This window comes from Natator depressus, chromosome 3, assembly GCF_965152275.1.
Source record: "Natator depressus isolate rNatDep1 chromosome 3, rNatDep2.hap1, whole genome shotgun sequence".
Lineage (NCBI taxonomy): Eukaryota > Metazoa > Chordata > Testudines > Cheloniidae > Natator > Natator depressus.
Genome location: NC_134236.1, coordinates 183,993,293 through 184,012,738, shown reverse-complemented (window position 1 = coordinate 184,012,738; position 19,446 = coordinate 183,993,293). Strand labels below are relative to the sequence as shown.

At 42.8% G+C, this 19,446-nt stretch overlaps 1 protein-coding gene across 2 annotated transcripts in view; it reads right to left on the bottom strand.

The window, feature by feature from the left end:
• The window catches only part of FBXO11 (F-box protein 11), a 199,710-nt gene that overhangs the window by 105,181 nt on the left and 75,083 nt on the right, over positions 1–19,446 (bottom strand). For both annotated transcript variants that reach the window (XM_074949453.1, XM_074949454.1), the window contains exons 2-3: positions 10,778–10,905; positions 10,586–10,667 (exon numbers count right to left, since the gene is read on the bottom strand). In XM_074949453.1, coding sequence (XP_074805554.1) covers positions 10,586–10,667; positions 10,778–10,905 — 210 coding nt within the window. The remainder of the gene's footprint in view (positions 1–10,585; positions 10,668–10,777; positions 10,906–19,446) is intronic.

Genomic DNA, 19,446 nt, shown 5'->3' with positions numbered 1-19,446 from the left:
AACTAGCGAGGACAAGAAGCACAGTACTTAAACCTGGCTTGCCTGGGCAAAGTCCCCTAGCCGGGGAAGAGTGCCACCAAGAGGAAAGTCTTTGATTCCCATCCCTAATCTAGCAAACTGATTACTAACAAACTAATGGATTGGGAAAAACAAGGATGGACAACTATACTACAAAGAACTATATCCAGCAATAACAGTGCAAGCTAAGAGCACCGAGGAACGGGGGTTAGGACTTTGGCCATGTGGCAGTAAGGGGGAACTGGAGAGGGGTTGACCTGCATGGTTTTTTAAAACCTTGGAGGCGCCACACCGTCACCACATCAACGCACGATGCATGTGCAGGTCAACAGACACTACTGTGAACAATTCCGGCTCTGACGCATGTGCACCTATGATTGGAATCCACATAGGGACCATCACTCGAAGAAAAATTTTTGGTTTTCCAACTAGACCTGGACTCAAGTAGGTTCCTCAATGGGCTTTCTACTTAAAATGCAATGATCTGGAAGTTGATTGGGTCTCCAAAAAGGATATACTCCTCCATTATGCCTCCTCTTTGGGCCACATCCCATGAGTCCAGATGTGTTGCATTTACATGGAATCTGGTATCTGTACTGATGGCCAGCCTCTCTGAACCCAAGATCAGGTAGCTGCTGCTAAATCTTTAAGAGCAACTTCTCAAGAGATGGAAGTCCCGGCTCCAGACCAAGATCTTTATATATCAATTTACTGCAATTGCAGGCTGGATGTGTAGCAGAAATTGCGGAGAGTATCTGTGCAGGAGAGTACAAGCTCAGGAGCAGAGTCAATAATTTAATAATTGAGAAAGATGTACAAATGCTGGACAAATCATAAATACTATATTCTAAAATAATTTATTCTGGAATGGCAACCAGAACCCATAGATGCTGGCATTTTGTGAGGACTACAAACCTGGCTCTTCCACTCATTCACTTAAAGCTGAAGGCAGAGGGCACTGGCTACTACGTCCTGCGTAGCACTGACTGTGAAATGGTCCTGATGAACTCATCAGGACAAGAGTAGACATATATCCCCTTTCTTTGAAAGGGGAAGGATGTTTAAAGTCTTTATGAATACCCATGTGGAAGTTATGGGTCAAAGGGCTTACCTACAAAGGAAACTTCTACTGATTATAACACTATAATTAAACAGATATAAACCCCTGTGTTGACATACTTATTCCACCATACAAATGGCTTTTGGGGATTTTAGTTAAACCCCTTCCCAACAAATATGCTAAATCAAATAAAGAGACCTTCTCATACTGCAATAAGAGTGTTCACAAAGGAGATTATACCAATATAAACATAGTGGTATAAATCAGACGTTAGCTTATATTTGAATCTTGCACCAGTATAACTTTCCTATGTAAAAAAGCCCAAAGAAGGGGAGTATTGAAAAAGTTTCCTGTTGTATCAGAAACTAAGGTATCTTCAGTAACTCTTCCTGATCAGTGTCAAGAGAAACCTCTTGGCCATCTATTAAAGATATGCAGTCTTGGGATGATAATGCCATAATGATAGATTTCGTGAAGCACTGGAATGCGTTACCTAGGGAGGTGGCGGAATCTCCTTCCTTTGAAGTTTTTAAGGTCAGGCTTGACAAAGCCCTGGCTGGGATGATTTAGTTGGGGATTGGTTCTGCTTTGAGCAGGGGGTTGGACTAGATGACCTCCTGAAGTCCCTTCCAACCCTGATATTCTATGATTTCAGTATTTCCATTCAGAATATCTGTTTGGCTATGCTACTTTCTCAATGCCCTTTATTAAGGAGGTAGTAAGCAGGTTCAACCTTAGGCAGGGTGATGAAGTCCTTTATAGTATTTTGGGTGCATATAACATTTCTTCATTTGTCTGTTGGGGAATTCCCACACCTCCTTAATTACTCCTCAACTGCTTTGTGAGGACATGATTACAGATCTCTTCTCCAAATGAAGAAGAATTTTATTTTTTCCTCCCATTGCTTGCTTGTTTTTCTATGAACATAGGAGCCTGTAAAGTTAGATCTCTTTTTGTGTTTAATTCTACAAAATCATAGAATCATAGAATATCAGGGTTGGAAGGGACCTCAGGAGGTCATCTAGTCCAACCCCCTGCTCAAAGCAGGACCAATCTCCAACCAATCCCCAACTAAAACCTAGCTGAAAGTCTGAGATATCTTGTTCCAAACAGCAGCTTCAGAAGTTTCCCCTTAACTTTAGAGGATCTTTGAGGGGAGAATATTTCCATAGGTTTTTAAGACTTCAACAGAAGTTTTGAGGCCAATGGGATAGCCTATTTTACAGGATGACTAAAAAATTTGCTGCCCCTTTAAGAGCCCACTGTGAGCAACATCTTTTGCTGTCCCCTGGATCAAATTCCTGAGTGAAGGGGGAACCCCTGTGAGAGAAAGGGCGCGTTATCAGGGTGACTATAAGGACAGAGGGTGGAGATGTGTGTTCCCAACATGTCTCCCAAAAAAGAGTAGCCAATTTATAACCTCTTGTGGGACTCATGGAGGTGGGGAGAGGAGAGAGGATCATCTCCAGTGGAAGGGGATTTGAACTGTGCAACTCCCTGCTTTCTACTACTAAGTCTTAGCTGACTGTGAACCAGCCACAGAGAACAAGTGAACCAGAGCAACTGAAGACAGACAAGTGACCAATATCTATTGGGCTGCCAGAGGTGCTGAGGTACCTTAGCTACCATAAAATATAGAACGTAAACAGCTTCCATGGTGTAGGGTCACCACTGCAGACCTCTCCACCACCTCAGCATGAACCTCACCTATGTGGTGGCTAGGAGTAGGGATTTCTTCCCTCTTGAATATTATGGAGTCAGGGAGCTCCACTGAAGCTTTCTTGGCTGTGCAAACTGTGGAAATGGGACTCCCACGCTTGAGGGGAGGGAGGCAGCCTTTTCAGGGGACATGCAAACAAATGAAACCTAATCCTTGATTCCATGCTACTACTTCTTGACCTGGTCCTCAGATAAGAGAGCTTCCCTGCAGCCTGCTCCATAGCAACATGGACCTTTGCCTATACACTGGCCAAGACCTGAGTTTCCTTGCAGCATGATCAAACACCTCACTGTGGATAATGCCAATGCACAGGCTGGGAGCTTCACCTTTGCCTCCAGGAACCTACCAACTAAGAGCAGGGGGAGCTGCTTACCCGAGCCATCTGTCTGACATTTTGGATGTGGGGAGGGGAGTTACTGACCTTCTCAGAAAACCAACTGAAAGTTTTAAGAAAAACCTAGAAGCCAATGAAGAAACAGAGATATTTAGTTAACACTCTTTTTGAAAACCTGGGAAAAGCTGCTAAAACGGAAGACCTGAAATCTGCCATCTGTCCAGATCTGGATGCAAAGACATTTGGGAAATTATTCCTGAGAGCCAGTCCTAAACCCATTTTCAGAGCCAAAGACACAGCCTGTCTTCAGTTGCTGTCATAAATATAAAGGGAAGGGTAAACCCCTTTAAAATCTCTCCTGGCCAGAGGAAAAATCCTCTCACCTGTAAAGGGTTAAGAAGCTAAAGGTAACCTCGCTGGCACCTGACCAAAATGACCAATGAGGAGTCAAGATACTTTCAAAAGCTGGGAGGAGGGAGAAAAACAAAGGGTCTGGGTCTGTCTGTGTGATGCTTTTGCCGGGGACAGAACAGGAATGGAGCCTTTAGAACTTAGTAAGTAATCTAGCTAGGTATGTGTTAGACTATGATTTCTTTAAATGGCTGAGAAAATAGCTGTGCTGAATAGAATGAATATTCCTGTCTGTGTGTCTTTTTGTAACTTAAGGTTTTGCCTAGAGGGATTCTCTATGTTTTGAATCTAATTACCCTGTAAGGTATTTACCATCCTGATTTTACAGAGATGATTCTTTTTTACGTCTATTAAAAAGTCTTCTTGTAAGGAAACTGAATGCTTTTTCATTGTTCTAAGATCCAAGGGTTTGGGTCTGTGGTCACCTATGCAAATTGGTGAGGATTTTTACCCAACCTTCCCCAGGAAGTGGGGGGCAAGGGTTGGGAGGATTTTGGGGGGAAAGATGTGTCCAAACTACTTTTTCTCAGGAACCCAGATAAAGTTTGGTGGTGGCAGTGGAAGTCCAGGGGCAAAGGGTAAAATAGTTTGTACCTTGGGGAAGTTTTAACCTAAGCTGGTAAAAGTAAGCTTAGAAGGTTTTCATGCAGGTCCCCACATCTGTACCCTAGAGTTCAGAGTGGGGAAGTGACAGTTGCTGTGGAGACCAGAAAGGCCCCACTATGGAGACTGACACTGAGCAAGATTACCAACTGTCATACATCTTGTGTGACACTCATGTATTAGGAAGCCCAGTCTGCACTCCCACACCTCAACCTAGATGTCACATATTTGGCTGAGCTGCAGGCAGGATCTACAATTCCACCAGAGGCCACTACAGGCACCTGTGGAACCTGGATTCAGGCAAACAGGCCACATGTCTGTCTGCCTTTTAGCTGCTGCTCCTGCAGGATTCAAGTGGAAAAGGAGCAGCAGCAAGATAGGCAGAGAGGTGGCAGCAGCAGGTAGGTGACTGGAGAACACAGAAGATAAAGGGGGCTCAATACTAGCCCTCAGCTCACCCTGACCCTGAACCAGACCCCAGAGTCCCAGCATCCCAGCCAGACCTCAGACTCCCAGAGAGATCCCAGGCTCCCTGCCAAAGCCTAAACCACCAGCCAGAACCCCAAAGAGAACTCAGAGCCCTGCCCCCCAAAGAGACCCTACCCCATCAGCAGACAGCACCACCCACCTACCTTAGCACTCCCAGACATACCAGCACCCTACCTACTCTAAGAGCATCCCACGCCCAGGCACAATCCATCCACCCAGACACTCAAACAGTACTCATGAACATACCTCCAACAATCCAACAACCCCAGACACCAAAATAATACCCAGTTTCTCAACTACCCCCAAACACTCTCCAGGACCTACCAATCCAAGCATCCCACACACCCTAGCAACCACCTATTTAGTTTAGCAATCCCAATCACACACAAGCACTCCACACTACTACCACTGAACCCTTAGATACCCTCCAACCCAATTGCCAGGTTTTTTGCAGTTCCATGTCCTACCCTCACCACTGCTCAGGGAAGGGTGTATACAAAAACATTTATGATCATATGCAACTTTTTGCACATAGGTAAATCAGCTCATTAAATAATTTATATAAAATGTCACATGGAGCCACACAAACATGGCAACTATGAGAGAATGATCACAGTCTGTTTGTCTGTCGCGGGTGGGGGGTTGAGCAACACGCACACTATTCTTTACTCTCAGACCTCTCACACCTCTCTACCCAGTTCACTAACTCCTCACTATCTTCTTCTGCCCTTTGTAAGGGTGCTGATACACCCTTATTCTCATTTACAAAGGAAAGAATGTATGTATTTTTATTATTATGTATAAAATTGACAGCTTTTCAAGTAAATGGTATAACCATGAGGGACAGTGAGAAAAATGTGGGGGACTGGAGGAGAAAACCACTCTATCATCCCCACTCTTCATTCTCCTTCTTCTCTTTGTTTTAACACAGTAAATGATAAAATTTGTAATATTTTAAAAGTATGGCTAATTGACTGGATCACAGCAGACATGATAAAGACTTAACTAATGGTAAAGTCTTTGCTGTGTTTTAAAGTTCTCTCTCTCTCTCTCTACTTGTGTATTATGTGAACAGAGGTGATTCACTTTTATTGTTAGTTTAACAGTTGACTGAGAACAGGAATTATTATGACCAAAAATGGGGGATGAGGGATTGAAAAAATTTAGAGTCCTCATATATATATATATATAGCTCAAAAGTATAATGGTCTCTCAATCCTGATGTGTAGCACTATGTCTTGTATTGAAGCCTTTTTGTCAGCTATAAGGGAAAGCTGGAGACTACACAACTGAGGAAAGCAAAAGATCAGTATAGACCCAAGTGGAAATTACTAAAAATAAGTGGGAGGGAGAAGAGGGTTAGATGCAAATATATGACAAACATATTTTCTAAACCCATCACTATACTGTAAAAAAGTCAACAAAAATAGGAGGCTGAAAACACAGTTTTGGAACAGAAAGAAAGGCAAGTTACTGTGTTAATTATTTTTTGAGTCTGCATATTTATCTGAGTACATATACATTCAAGTAATGGATCAGTAGTAACCAATACTATGTGATGCACTAGTCTGTAGCATATTCTAGCATCTACACCAGTTCCAGAGCCTTTTGAGCAGGAAGAGTTGGCCTGGGAAGCGCAAGATCAAAGGCAGTCATCTAATGTTCCAAAAGCAGTTAAAATGGGGTAGGAGGGTACATCATGGGAGAGGTGCAAACATTTAATGACATCAAAGTGGAAGATGAAAAAGGTGACATGGCAAGCAAGGAGAGAAGTGGAAGTCAGATGACTTAAGCAGCAGATTTAAGGTGACAAGGAGGAGCAGGTGACAGAAGAGAGCAATGGATCATGGTAGAAGTGGTGTGTATCTGCCTGCAGATTGTTCCAGGTTAAGTAAGTCAGTTAAGTCAGAATATAGTGAAAGGAAATCTTTCTATTTTTATTTGGAAATTAAATGTCATTTGAGTATTTCAAACAAGCACTATACAAGACCGTCATTTTGTAAACTGAATTATTTTATGTGGGTGTTTCCATATACACTGAATTTTTATTTTAGTAAAGCAATTAGGAATTCATTTGGAATGTTAATATAAACATTACATTTTTCATCAAGGTTTTCATATGTTAATAACATATTTTCTTTCACAGAGTGGAAATAGTGTTGTCTAGATAAAGACAACTAAATGAGAGGGTTATAGAGATTAGAAAACTAACTCAAATTGTCAAAATAAGATTGACACACAATTAGATACTGTACAGAGATAGATGTTAAAATTTTGAAATGGTGAACTCATTTTTTCACAGGAGTAACAACTCTGGGATAGATGTTAAAATTAAGAACCAGTTCATGGGCTATGTGTTTTTTTCAGATACTGTATGTGGTTGCCATTAATGCTGAAGACGTTATAATCGATCAGTACTATATTTTTGCTGTCTCTCTAGTTGGAAAATCCATGTAATGACAATGATTATCCTCGGAGATACATTCTTAAGGTTCCCTACGCTCTTCTCCCCCATGCCTTTACCCACACCACCACTATTTGCACCAGTAGTCCTGAGGCCTCACTCCAACTCTTGGTTCCCTATGATAACTGGTCCTCAGTGACACTGCACTGTCTCCACCAAAGGCAACCCAGAAACACCTTACTAGCCCCCTCCACTAGTATCTTCGATTATTTTTACTCTTTTAAAACAAAATAAAAACCCACAACACACACAGACACACACACTGCTACTACTCCTACAAAATTAGAATATGGAACAAAAAATTGAACAAGGAAGAGAATGAGAGCATCTGGGCTGGCAGACTGAGTGGGTTCAGGGACAGGCCTTTTTAACCACAGTTTGGAAAGTCTGATCTGTAGCTGGCGTGTATTTGTCTACTAAGAATACTGCTATATAACAGTCTGCGGGCCCATAAACCATGGTTTGCAAGTCTTACAGTGAGCATCTCTGAAGCAATTCCATGCCGGAGCTGTCTGCATAATCTCAATGCTTTTTCCAAAGATGCACAGCACTGATCAGCAGTGGTTAAAAAATGGGGGACAGAATCAAGCTTGGGGATTAAAGGGATAGATATGGTGTAGAGTACAACAGAGGAAATCAGTAGAAAAAAATATAACCAGAAGTAAAGCTTACAGCATGGAACAAGGAGCTGTCTAGGAGCAGTAGAGATGTCAGAAAGGTTGGTGTAATGAATATTACAAAAGCTGTGTGGAAGAGCAAACAAGGTTGAAGAATAAATAAGAGTTGGTGAGAGACAGTGACATACAGAGACAGACACAAAAGCCAAGTCAAAAGAGAGTAGAGGAATTGGTATAAAGTTAGAGATCAAATAAAGTTAAAAGAAATTGCAGAAGTAGAACCACACTGGTAGTTGTGGAAGTTGTTCTAGACAACTTCAAGGGTAGAAGATGGGGGTGGAAGGATTTATTAATAATAATAATTATTATTATAAAGCTACACATCGAAGTCAGAACTGGGGGTCGGCAGATAAAACTCACTCAGAGAGAAGAACCAAATAGAGTGGCCTCCCCCCGCAAAACAAAAACAAAACAAAAAGAGCTAGAAGTTACAGAACGGGTGGAGGAGCAGCCTAGTGCCAACTAACTCCATGAGCTTCAGATTTGGAGAGTGAGGATAAAGAGAACCATAGGGGAGAAAAACAACAGATGCTGAGTCAGTGAAAAAGAACCAAGTTTTGATAAGAAGTGGAAGGACTCAGAGATAAATGGTCAGATCTTACTGACAAAACAGGAGAAGGGGAAGTTAATGAGAGATAGCAAGTAGGTAAGAAGGTGGTGGTAAGGGTAATAGGAAACGGAAGATGCTGAGAAAGAATGAAGAGGAACACAGATGACAGACTACATGCATGGGAGAGTGGAAACGGATGGGGTAAGAGAGATACACAAGCATTGTTGTGTTCCTCTGTTTTGAGGCACTGCCCACAAAGGAGAAACGGCAGCCCTCCAATTCTTAATGCAAAATGAGCACCACAAAGAGCTGTGACATGATGGGTGGATCCAACAGCGTGAAAAGCAGGGCATATGGTCACACTGAAGTGCAGGGAAGATCCACCAAAAGAGAATGATGTTAGAGAATCCAGTATCTCGAGAAGCCATGAGAGATGGGGAGAGAGGCCATAGTGGGTGTGTGGAAGGATATGGCTCCAGCTGCAAGAAAGGAAACCCACTTGGCAGCATTTGATTCTTCTCCTGTCTTTGTCAACATTCTGTTTCTTACACAAGGTGTTGAATTCTTGACCCTATTCTACACCAGCAGAACCACCATTTAACATCAGTTGAGTGAGGAGTATGGAGAGCCATATTTATCACTGTGATGAGGTGTATAAACCCAACACTAGGACAGAAGGGGTTAAGGAGCAGTTCTGGGCTCAGATGATTTGGTTCTGCTGTACCTGCAGAGCCTGCTCCAGCTGGAGGAGGAGCTTAAAAGGGAGCTAGGCATCTCGGGCATGAGGGAGACAGGGCATGACAGTAAAGGAGGAGAGACTTATATTGGGGGCTCCTGAATAAGGGTACAGCAGAGGTCCTGGCTGCAAGGAACGGGCCTACAATGGCAGCTACTCCAGCCCCTAGAGAAGGGGTCAGGGAAAAGACCCAGGAGAGAGGTAGCTGGAAGCTTTCTTTCTTGGGCTGAGGGAAGCCTGACTGGAGATGGAGGCCGATCAAGGACTGCAACTTGCCTGAAACCCTAGGTAGACAGAGAGTGCAATGTTAGACAGGTAGTGGGAGTGAAACGCAGGAACTTAAGCCAGTTTGAAACTGGGGCTAGGCTGTAAAGAAGGCGGCTACCAGCTGAGCCCAGATGTGCTGAAGATTCAGTTGTTTTTGTTATTTTCTGTTGGATTTTTAAGTGAAGGATTTTGAGGCTTTGTGGGGAAGCAAGTATTAAGAAGTGGCACAGGAAGGCAGCCCCGAAGCACTCCAGGGTGTTTGCTATCACTGACTCTCATAGGGCCTTGGTTGGAGCCTGGTGGAGATGGAGGTCCAGGATATCCTAACAACTACCCTTTTTGGGTAGGGGGCATAAACTTGGAGGAAAGGAGAGGGTAGTGACATTATAAGTCTCAAATCAAGGGTGTACCAATCCAGAGGTCTGGAGGTGAGCTGAAGATCCTTTCTGTTGTGGGGTTGTCGAACTCTATATGTTTTATTGGACTTTTTAGTCTAGAAGGGGGAGATAGTGATGTGGGCCAGAAGGCCAAGTTACTACCTAGCGGAAGATGAACCACCACAGTGTTGGACTGATGGCTGGCGAGGGATGCCAGTGATTGAGGAGAACTGGGAACCAATGACCTAACAACTAGGTAGCGCCATCAACAAAGCCAAGCCCTCGCCACAGGCACCTGTTCTCAGGCAGCAAGGTTTTCTAGTGTAGACATACTTTTTAATCAGTGTGCCTTTACACCTTTAAAAGCCGAATCTGAACACCTATAAGCTTCCAAAATTTAAGTTCAAACAACCAGAAACTTGTTTTTTCCTCTCACTTCATTTTCTTTTATTTATCTATCTGAGAAAAAAAAGAAGTTCTTTGCAACACTGTAGTCCAGCGGTTCTCAAAGTATGGGTGGGGACCCCAAAGTGGGTCGCGAACCTGTTTTATTACTGGGGTCACCAGGGCTGCTGTTAGACTTGGTGGGGCCTGGGGCCAAAGCCCACGCCCACCACCCGCGGCCAAAGGTGGAGCCCGAGGGCTTCAACCCTGGGTGGCAGGGCTCAGGTTACAGGCTCCCTGCCTGGGGCTGAAGCCCTTGGGCTTCGGCTTCAGCCCCCACACCTGCAGCGGTGGGGCTCAGGCTTTGGACCACCTCCTGGGACTGTGTAGTAATTTTTGTTGTCCAAAGGGGGTCGCAGTGCAATGAAATTTGAGAATCTCTGTTGTAGTCAAAATGTTTCTTCTCCAATCTTCCCCCTCCCCCAAAAATATTACCTGATAAATCCTGGGATTTTCCAGATACTCTAGCACGTTTAGCTCGATGACCAAAGTTCTCGGTAGCTGAAGTGGAGGCACCCTTTAACCATATAAATAAGAATTAGTTAAGACATTATGGCACTTGTAAAAGTGTTAGAGTTAGCCACCTATTCCTGAAAACAAAATATACTTTATAAAAAAAAATATTACCTCCATACTGCTCTTTGTAGGGCAAGCTGTTCTTTTAGGTAGAAGAGTTTTTCTGCGAAGTTGGTATGGACTATTTTGTGCACCAGGACCTGATTCTTCTGCAACCATATCTGCAGGTACATCATCATCTATCAAAAGGAAATTCAGTGATTTGAATTATACACCTTCCACAAACTCATTAAAAAAGTGTGCAGGAAGATTTGATTAGTATTTTCCTGGTACAAAAGAAACATCTACCAGCATCAACGACTTGCTTTTCTAAGCACATGCAGCCAGAAAGATGCCACAATAATCCACTTGCTAGACGTGCATGCACAAGTTCATCTTCATATATGCTCTATATATTTTTATTTTCAATTGTTTTCTACACATTAACCCATTTCTTTCTTTGTATTTACACAATATTTATGCTACAAATTTTATGAAGTGTCCTTAGTCTAGGGTTTACTTTAACTTTATCTACAAATAAATTATTCACTGTGCTAATGAAGAGTTCACTTTTAAGTTTCAGTGCTTTTTACTTCTGCATACCATTACCTTTACAGTAAAAGATATAAAAGTTTTAAGTTAACCATAAGCTATCAAGAAGGCATCTACTTTATCATCATATTTACCACAAAATTTAAGGCTGGGTTCCCTAAGCATTTCAGGTATGGTGCATTTCAATGTGCTAGCTCTTTACTACAGAAGGGGAAAACTAGCATAGCATTACCTAAAGAGGGAAAAAAGTTGCTTTGTTTTTTGTTTATTTGGCTAAAGACACAAAGAAGATGATAGTAATAAGTGTGTGCTCCCTCCAACCCCTTAATAAAACCAAGAACAACAGTATGATAAATTTCATTTATAGGGCTTTTGTTTTATTGCTGTTTTATTTCATGCTAGTACCTCATGAAAATGTTCTGACAGGAATACACTTAATGCAATGAGAAAGGAATAATTTGTTTTAATACTTCAGTAATTAAATCATTTATTCACGACATTGTACCACACACATTAAACAAATCTACAAGAAAATACATGTGGAAGTCAAAATATAAACTTGATGCTTCTTTCTTAATTAGTAAAGAAACCTGGATCTCTTACATAGGCCTCCTCAGAAAACACACTTTTTGCTTAACTGAGGAAAGGATTTTTGGACTCACCTTAGTATATCTATTCTCTCTCATTCTAAACCATTTTGAACTTGAAATATGGAGTAAAAGTGAGAGATGGAGGCTGTGCAGGAAGAGATCTACTGAGGAAACCCCAATTTTTTTGTTCAAGTGTAAGATATGCTAAATAGTCTGTGGTCAATGCACTTAATCTAAGAATAAAAATAATACAAAACAAAAGCCATCCTTCACAGTTCAAGATTTTAATATCATTATTTAAAAAACATTAAAAATTGTCAAATATGTGCATAATATAGAGAGGGTAATGCATACTTTTGTAAGCAAAGCTATTTCAAACTAACGTGAAAGAAAATTCTCAAAAAAAATATATACTTCTGATGTTCTCTCCCCATTATTATTTCTCTATCCATTATGTAAACCATCACTTTTCACCCAAAAGCCTTAGTGAAAAACTGTCAGGTCACAGAGATGCTGGAAGGAGATGGACTGAGCCCTGTAAGAAAACAGGATTTAAAAAAACCCCCAAAAAACAGCAAACTTCATAGTCATAATTAAACTACTCATCTTAGCTACTTATATGGCACTTATTACCATAGTATATGAGCACCTCACAATCTTCACCATATTTATCTTCACAACACCCCTGTGAGGTGAGGAAGTGCTAATATCTCAATTTTACAGATGGGGAACTGAGGTGCAAAGAGACTAAGGACTAGATTCATGAATGAAGTTGAGCACTGCCAAACCTAACTTATAGGCATCTAGAATATCACTGCAATTCACAAAGACCGAGTGAGACGTTCAGGCTTCCTGTACAATGAACTGTGCATCAAAATAGGATTACAAAATCCAGCACACTGGGTCAGGTCCCCACCTAAACTAGCCAATGGGAGATTCCAAGGTGAGGAGTGTGTGCTAAGTCTTGCCCCTCTCACAAAGATAGGTGCCTCAGTCCAGGCTGCAGGGGAGGCACCTCCCTCTGCCTGGGATTCTCAGCTGCAAACTCTCTCTTGACATGAGTAGCCTATGCTGTTTTTGCAAGAAGCCCAGGCAGGGGAAACTCCCTCATAATATTTAGCCCAGTGAGAAGAGTTCTTGGGATATTCTGATGGTTGTGGGAGGCAGAGAAAGTTCCATCAACCTCTTCTGCTGAAGATATTCCACTGTGAGTAAATAATGTTCAAAAGTTATTGAAGCAGAGGACTGGATCCTGGCTTTCTACTCCCAGGTGAGTGCTCTAATCAGGCTATAGAGTCATTCTGATGCTTGCTCTCTCTTTGGCCCAATGATTCTTTCATTATTTATCCACACTGAACAGCTTCAGACTGGAGAGACTAAGGGAGACCCCCATCAGAATATCCTATAGCCCAGTGGCTAGGGCACTCACATGAGAAGTGGAAAATCCCTGTTTAAATGCCTTCTCTGCCTCAGTTGAAGGGGAAATGGAACTGGGGGTCTAATCACTGAGCTAAAAGTTATGAGGGAAGTCCTCCTCATACTCCTCAGGCTGTTTTGTGTAAGCTCATCTACAGGGGCTCCATATGCTAGGCAAACTCTGAGTACACTTACCTGATCAGGGCCCAAAAGCAAGTTAGGAAGAGGAACACCTATCTTCCCCCAGTTTATGCACTGCCTTGGGCTTGCACACTGGGGTTGCAGTGCGCATGCACACAGGCAGAAACATAAGTGCCTAGGGAACCTCTACTGCAAAAATGTAGGCATCAAATGACTTTAGGTGCCTACAGGATTTGGTGGCAGCTAAACAGGGGATTTATGAATCCCAGTAGGGTCCGATTCTGAGACTTAGGCTTTACCAGCCTCCTCTAGCCTAGAATCCAGTTTATGTCACCACCAATGGTGAATTACAGCCACAAAATTTATTAGTGTAAATGCAGCCTTAATATCTTAATTTCTCCCTTCATCTGTCACCATCTTCTGGTAATAGAATTAACCCATGGAGTAGCCAAAGGGGACTCAACAACCAGCCCTGTAATAATGCCCATGTCTCAAACTATAGAGTAGATCCCTTGGTTCTTCATAAATCGAAGCTGTAACCCCACTTAAGCCTAGAACTTTACAGTCTCAAAAAGTTTTGTTCTGCAGGATATGCAAAGGTTGGAAGTAATCTGGGATCACTGTTATGTTACTTGAAATTTCTGAGCATCCCTCCACCAGCACCAGATAATGTTAATTGTTTTACCTATAAAATGCCACGAATGGTGAGAAACGTAGACACACAGGCAACATACATAAATAAAATGAAACTAGGTGTGGCTCTCTAAAGAATGAGGCTGTAACTGCTGCAGAATTTGTGTCACTGATTAATGCAGTACTTCCAAACTACTATAAGAAACAGAAAAAATAATCAGGGAGACAGAAAGAAAAAACTGGAAAAACTCCCAACTCAGCAGTTTCATCTTCCTACAGCTGGAGAGAGGGGGAAGATTTTCATGGATAATCCCACTCTGGTTCTTAAAGTAAACCAGTAATAATCACTTAGGATAAAAAGATGCTGTCATTGCTGCAAGAAAAAACAAAAGTTTAAGCAAAATAAAAATTAAAATATTAGGATGACACCATTAAAAAAAAAAAAGTGTGTAGTGTGAAGACAGAGGAAAGGACATATTCCTTCTCTTTATAAGTAACTATTTTCCTCTGCCATGATTATCTGGAGGAAGAGAGCATGTCTCAGAATACTTCTCTAGAATTAGAAGATGTATATACATCTCCAAAAGTGAGATTCATAAGAGTCAATGAAAGACTTTAAAAACCTTCTATATGATCAAATAATCTACATTATATAAGTATGGAAAAAGAGGTGGCTATGATATACAAAGGAATGACATCTTGGATTTTTGGGTTAAAACTTTCAAAGAAAAGATCTTAAGTGCAAAATAAGATTCACGTGTACATACACTATACTTTTATCAGAGCAATTTAAGAGCTAAATACAATTAGAAAGAGGAGAGTTGAATGAGAGGATACGGGTAAGAGGAATAGCAAGATTTGTGTAGGCCTGGAGGAACTGTGGGTCTTTGGGGAAGGGGCCTTGTTAGGCAGTCTGGCGCTGCATGAAGGGGAGAGCTAGGTTGCAGGGAAGGACCCCAATCCCCTGGGTCCCAACATCACTGTTTTTAAGGGCCCTTTCTGTGACCTTTACTAAGCTTCCCCTCTGCCTCCCCACTTGTAATACTGCCGGACTGTGCTCTGGAGCAAAGTCAGCAGAGCCATATGGAACCTTTCAAGCACTGATGGCCAAGCAAATCTGTGGCCTAGGAACTTTTGAGGAGCCAATGCAATTGGGACTATAGTAACCTACTAATGAGAACTCTTCAAACAAGTCAAGTGTCTCCTGCTACGGACTCATTATAATCAATAGGATTGAAACAAGCCAAAGTAGCCACAGAAGAAGGTTAACGATTGGTTGAGTTAATTCTGATGTCATAAAGTTAAGAGTGACCTCAACTGCTGACCTCTATAGTCTATATGTCTAACAAATTACACACAATCAGTAACTTAACAGTATTATACCTAATTTCTTCAAATATAACCTAGACATGTGATTTCAATGAATTTTAACTATATGGGAAGTTTGAAATGTCTGAGTTATTCCATTACTGAAATTTGGGACCAAAAATAAGCATAACAATACTAACTTTATTTATTTATTTTTAAGAACTCATTTAAAATTTGAGTTCATATTAGCTTTAACTTATTTACTTGTAAATTTTCACAAACTAATTCTATACTCAAACAGTATAAATGCTGAACTTTTGCGGGGGATACACCTTATTCTACATCCACACAACACTGTAGTAATATTTATATTTGTATTACATTAGTGCCTAGACACCAGTGAAACTAGGAATCCATTGTGCTAAGTGTTATACACACAAAATAAGACACAGTCTCTACCCAAAAGAGCTTAAACAGAGGATGAATTCCTGCTTTAAGTGCAAAACGCAACTCAGATTTAACAAGAGATGCAAAACTGGTGTCTATAATACATTGACTAGAGATATTCTTTGAGAGCCTCTATTTCAAGTTAAGTAGTTAAGTATTAATTATTAGGATCAGACAACAAGAATAAGGTGCATTATAATAAACCTGTTGACTCCAATTTAGATTATCCTATGAAGATTACCACATATACACTTGTTTCAACAGAATATCATTTATGCTCTGAAGCACACCTCTTGAAGCATATGCCATTTTTAATCATCAGTTTTATCCTGTGAACACAACAGCAGATTTCTGAAAATTATAAATACAGAGCATTTTTCTGCCTCAGATTATTTGTACAAGATGTCTTTGTATATCTTACACGAAGTATATTATGTAATAAGATACTCCCAAGAGGAGAAGGCGGGTGGTGGTGGTCGGGGACTCTCTCCTCCGGGGGACTGAGTCATCTATCTGCCGCCCTGACCGGGAAAACCGAGAAGTCTGCTGCTTGCCAGGGGCTAAGATTCGCGATGTGACGGAGAGACTGCCGAGACTCATCAAGCCCTCGGATCGCTACCCCTTCCTGCTTCTCCACGTGGGCACCAATGATACTGCCAAGAATGACCTTGAGCGGATCACTGCGGACTACGTGGCTCTGGGAAGAAGGATAAAGGAGTTGGAGGCGCAAGTGGTCTTCTCGTCCATCCTCCCCGTGAAAGGAAAAGGCCTGGGTAGGGACCGTCGAATCGTGGAAGTCAACGAATGGCTACGCAGGTGGTGTCGGAGAGAAGGCTTTGGATTCTTTGACCATGGGATGGTGTTCCATGAAGGAGGAGTGCTGGGCAGAGACGGGCTCCATCTTACGAAGAGAGGGAAGAGCATCTTTGCCAGCAGGCTGGCTAACCTAGTGAGGAGGGCTTTAAACTAGGTTCACCGGGGGAAGGAGACCAAAGCCCTGAGATAAGTGGGAAAGCGGGATACCGGGAGGAAGCACAGGCAGGAATGTCTGTGAGGGGAGGGCTCCTGCCTCATACTGGGAATGAGGGGCGATCAACAGGTTATCTCAAGTGCTTATATACAAATGCACAAAGCCTTGGAAACAAGCAGGGAGAACTGGAGGTCCTGGTGATGTCAAGGAACTATGACGTGATTGGAATAACAGAGACTTGGTGGGATAACTCACATGACTGGAGTACAGTCATGGATGGTTATAAACTGTTCAGGAAGGACAGGCAGGGCAGAAAAGGTGGGGGAGTAGCACTGTATGTAAGGGAGCAGTATGACTGCTCAGAGCTCCGGTACGAAACTGTGGAAAAACCTGAGTGTCTCTGGACTAAGTTTAGAAGTGTGTGCAACAAGAGTGATGTAGTGGTGGGAGTCTGCTATAGACCACCGGACCAGGGGGATGAGGTGGATGAGGCTTTCTTCCGGCAACTCACGGAAGCTACTAGATCGCATGCCCTGATTCTCATGGGTGACTTTAATTTTCCTGATATCTGCTGGGAGAGCAATACAGCGGTGCATAGACAATCCAGGAAGTTTTTGGAAAGCGTAGGGGACAATTTCCTGGCGCAAGTGCTAGGGGAGCCAACTAGGGGGGACGCTTTTCTTGACCTGCTGCTCACAAACCGGGTAGAATTAGTGGGGGAAGCAAAAGTGGATGGGAATCTGGGAGGCAGTGACCATGAGTTGGTTGAGTTCAGGATCCTGACGCAGGGAAGAAAGGTAAGCAGCAGGATACGGACCCTGGACTTCAGGAAAGCAGACTTCGACTCCCTCAGGGAACAGATGGCCAGGATCCCCTGGGGGACTAACATGAAGGGGAAGGGAGTCCAGGAGAGCTGGCTGTATTTCAAGGAATCCCTGTTGAGGTTACAGGGACAAACCATCCCGATGAGTCGAAAGAATAGTAAACATGGCAAGCGACCAGCTTGGCTTAATGGTGAAATCCTAGCGGATCTTAAACATAAAAAAGAAGCTTACAAGAAGTGGAAGGTTGGACATATGACCAGGGAAGAGTATAAAAATATTGCTCGGGCATGTAGGAAAGATATCAGGAGGGCCAAATCGCACCTGGAGCTGCAGCTAGCAAGAGATGTCAAGAGTAACAAGAAGGGTTTCTTCAGGTATGTTGGCAACAAGAAGAAAGCCAAGGAAAGTGTGGGCCCCTTACTGAATGAGGGAGGCAACCTAGTGACAGAGGATGTGGAAAAAGCTAATGTACTCAATGCTTTTTTTTGCCTCTGTTTTCACTAACAAGGTCAGATCCCAGACTGCTGCGCTGGGCATCACAGAATGCGGAAAAGATGGCCAGCCCTCTGTGGAGATAGAGGTGGTTAGGGACTATTTAGAAAAGCTGGACGTGCACAAGTCCATGGGGCCGGACGAGTTACATCCGAGAGTGCTGAAGGAATTGGCGGCTGTGATTGCAGAGCCATTGGCCATTATCTTTGAAAACTCGTGGCGAACGGGGGAAGTCCCGGATGACTGGAAAAAGGCTAATGTAGTGCCAATCTTTAAAAAAGGGAAGAAGGAGGATCCTGGGAACTACAGGCCAGTCAGCCTCACCTCAGTCCCTGGAAAAATCATGGAGCAGGTCCTCAAAGAATCAATCCTGAAGCACTTACATGAGAGGAAAGTGATCAGGAACAGTCAGCATGGATTCACCAAGGGAAGGTCATGCCTGACTAATCTAATCGCCTTTTATGATGAGATTACTGGTTCTGTGGATGAAGGGAAAGCAGTGGATGTATTGTTTCTTGACTTTAGCAAAGCTTTTGACACGGTCTCCCACAGTATTCTTGTCAGCAAGTTAAGGAAGTATGGGCTAGATGAATGCACTATAAGGTGGGTAGAAAGCTAGCTAGATTGTCGGGCTCAACGGGTAGTGATCAATGGCTCCATGTCTAGTTGGCAGCCGGTGTCAAGTGGAGTGCCCCAGGGGTCGGTCCTGGGGCCGGTTTTGTTCAATATCTTCATAAATGATCTGGAGGATGGTGTGGATTGCACTCTCAGCAAATTTGCAGATGATACTAAACTGGGAGGAGTGGTAGATACGCTGGAGGGGAGGGATAGGATACAGAAGGACCTAGACAAATTGGAGGATTGGGCCAAAAGAAATCTGATGAGGTTCAATAAGGATAAGTGCAGGGTCCTGCACTTAGGATGGAAGAATCCAATGCACCGCTACAGACTAGGGACCGAATGGCTAGGCAGCAGTTCTGAGGAAAAGGACCTAGGGGTGACAGTGGACAAGAAGCTGGATATGAGTCAACAGTGTGCCCTTGTTGCCAAGAAGGCCAATGGCATTTTGGGATGTATAAGTAGGGGCATAGCGAGCAGATCGAGGGATGTGATCGTTCCCCTCTATTCGACACTGGTGAGGCCTCATCTGGAGTACTGTGTCCAGTTTTGGGCCCCACACTACAAGAAGGATGTGGATAAATTGGAGAGAGTCCAGCGAAGGGCAACAAAAATGATTCGGGGTCTAGAGCACATGACTTATGAAGAGAGGCTGAGGGAGCTGGGATTGTTTAGTCTGCGGAAGAGAAGAATGAGGGGGGATTTGATAGCTGCTTTCAACTACCTGAAAGGGGGTTCCAAAGAGGATGG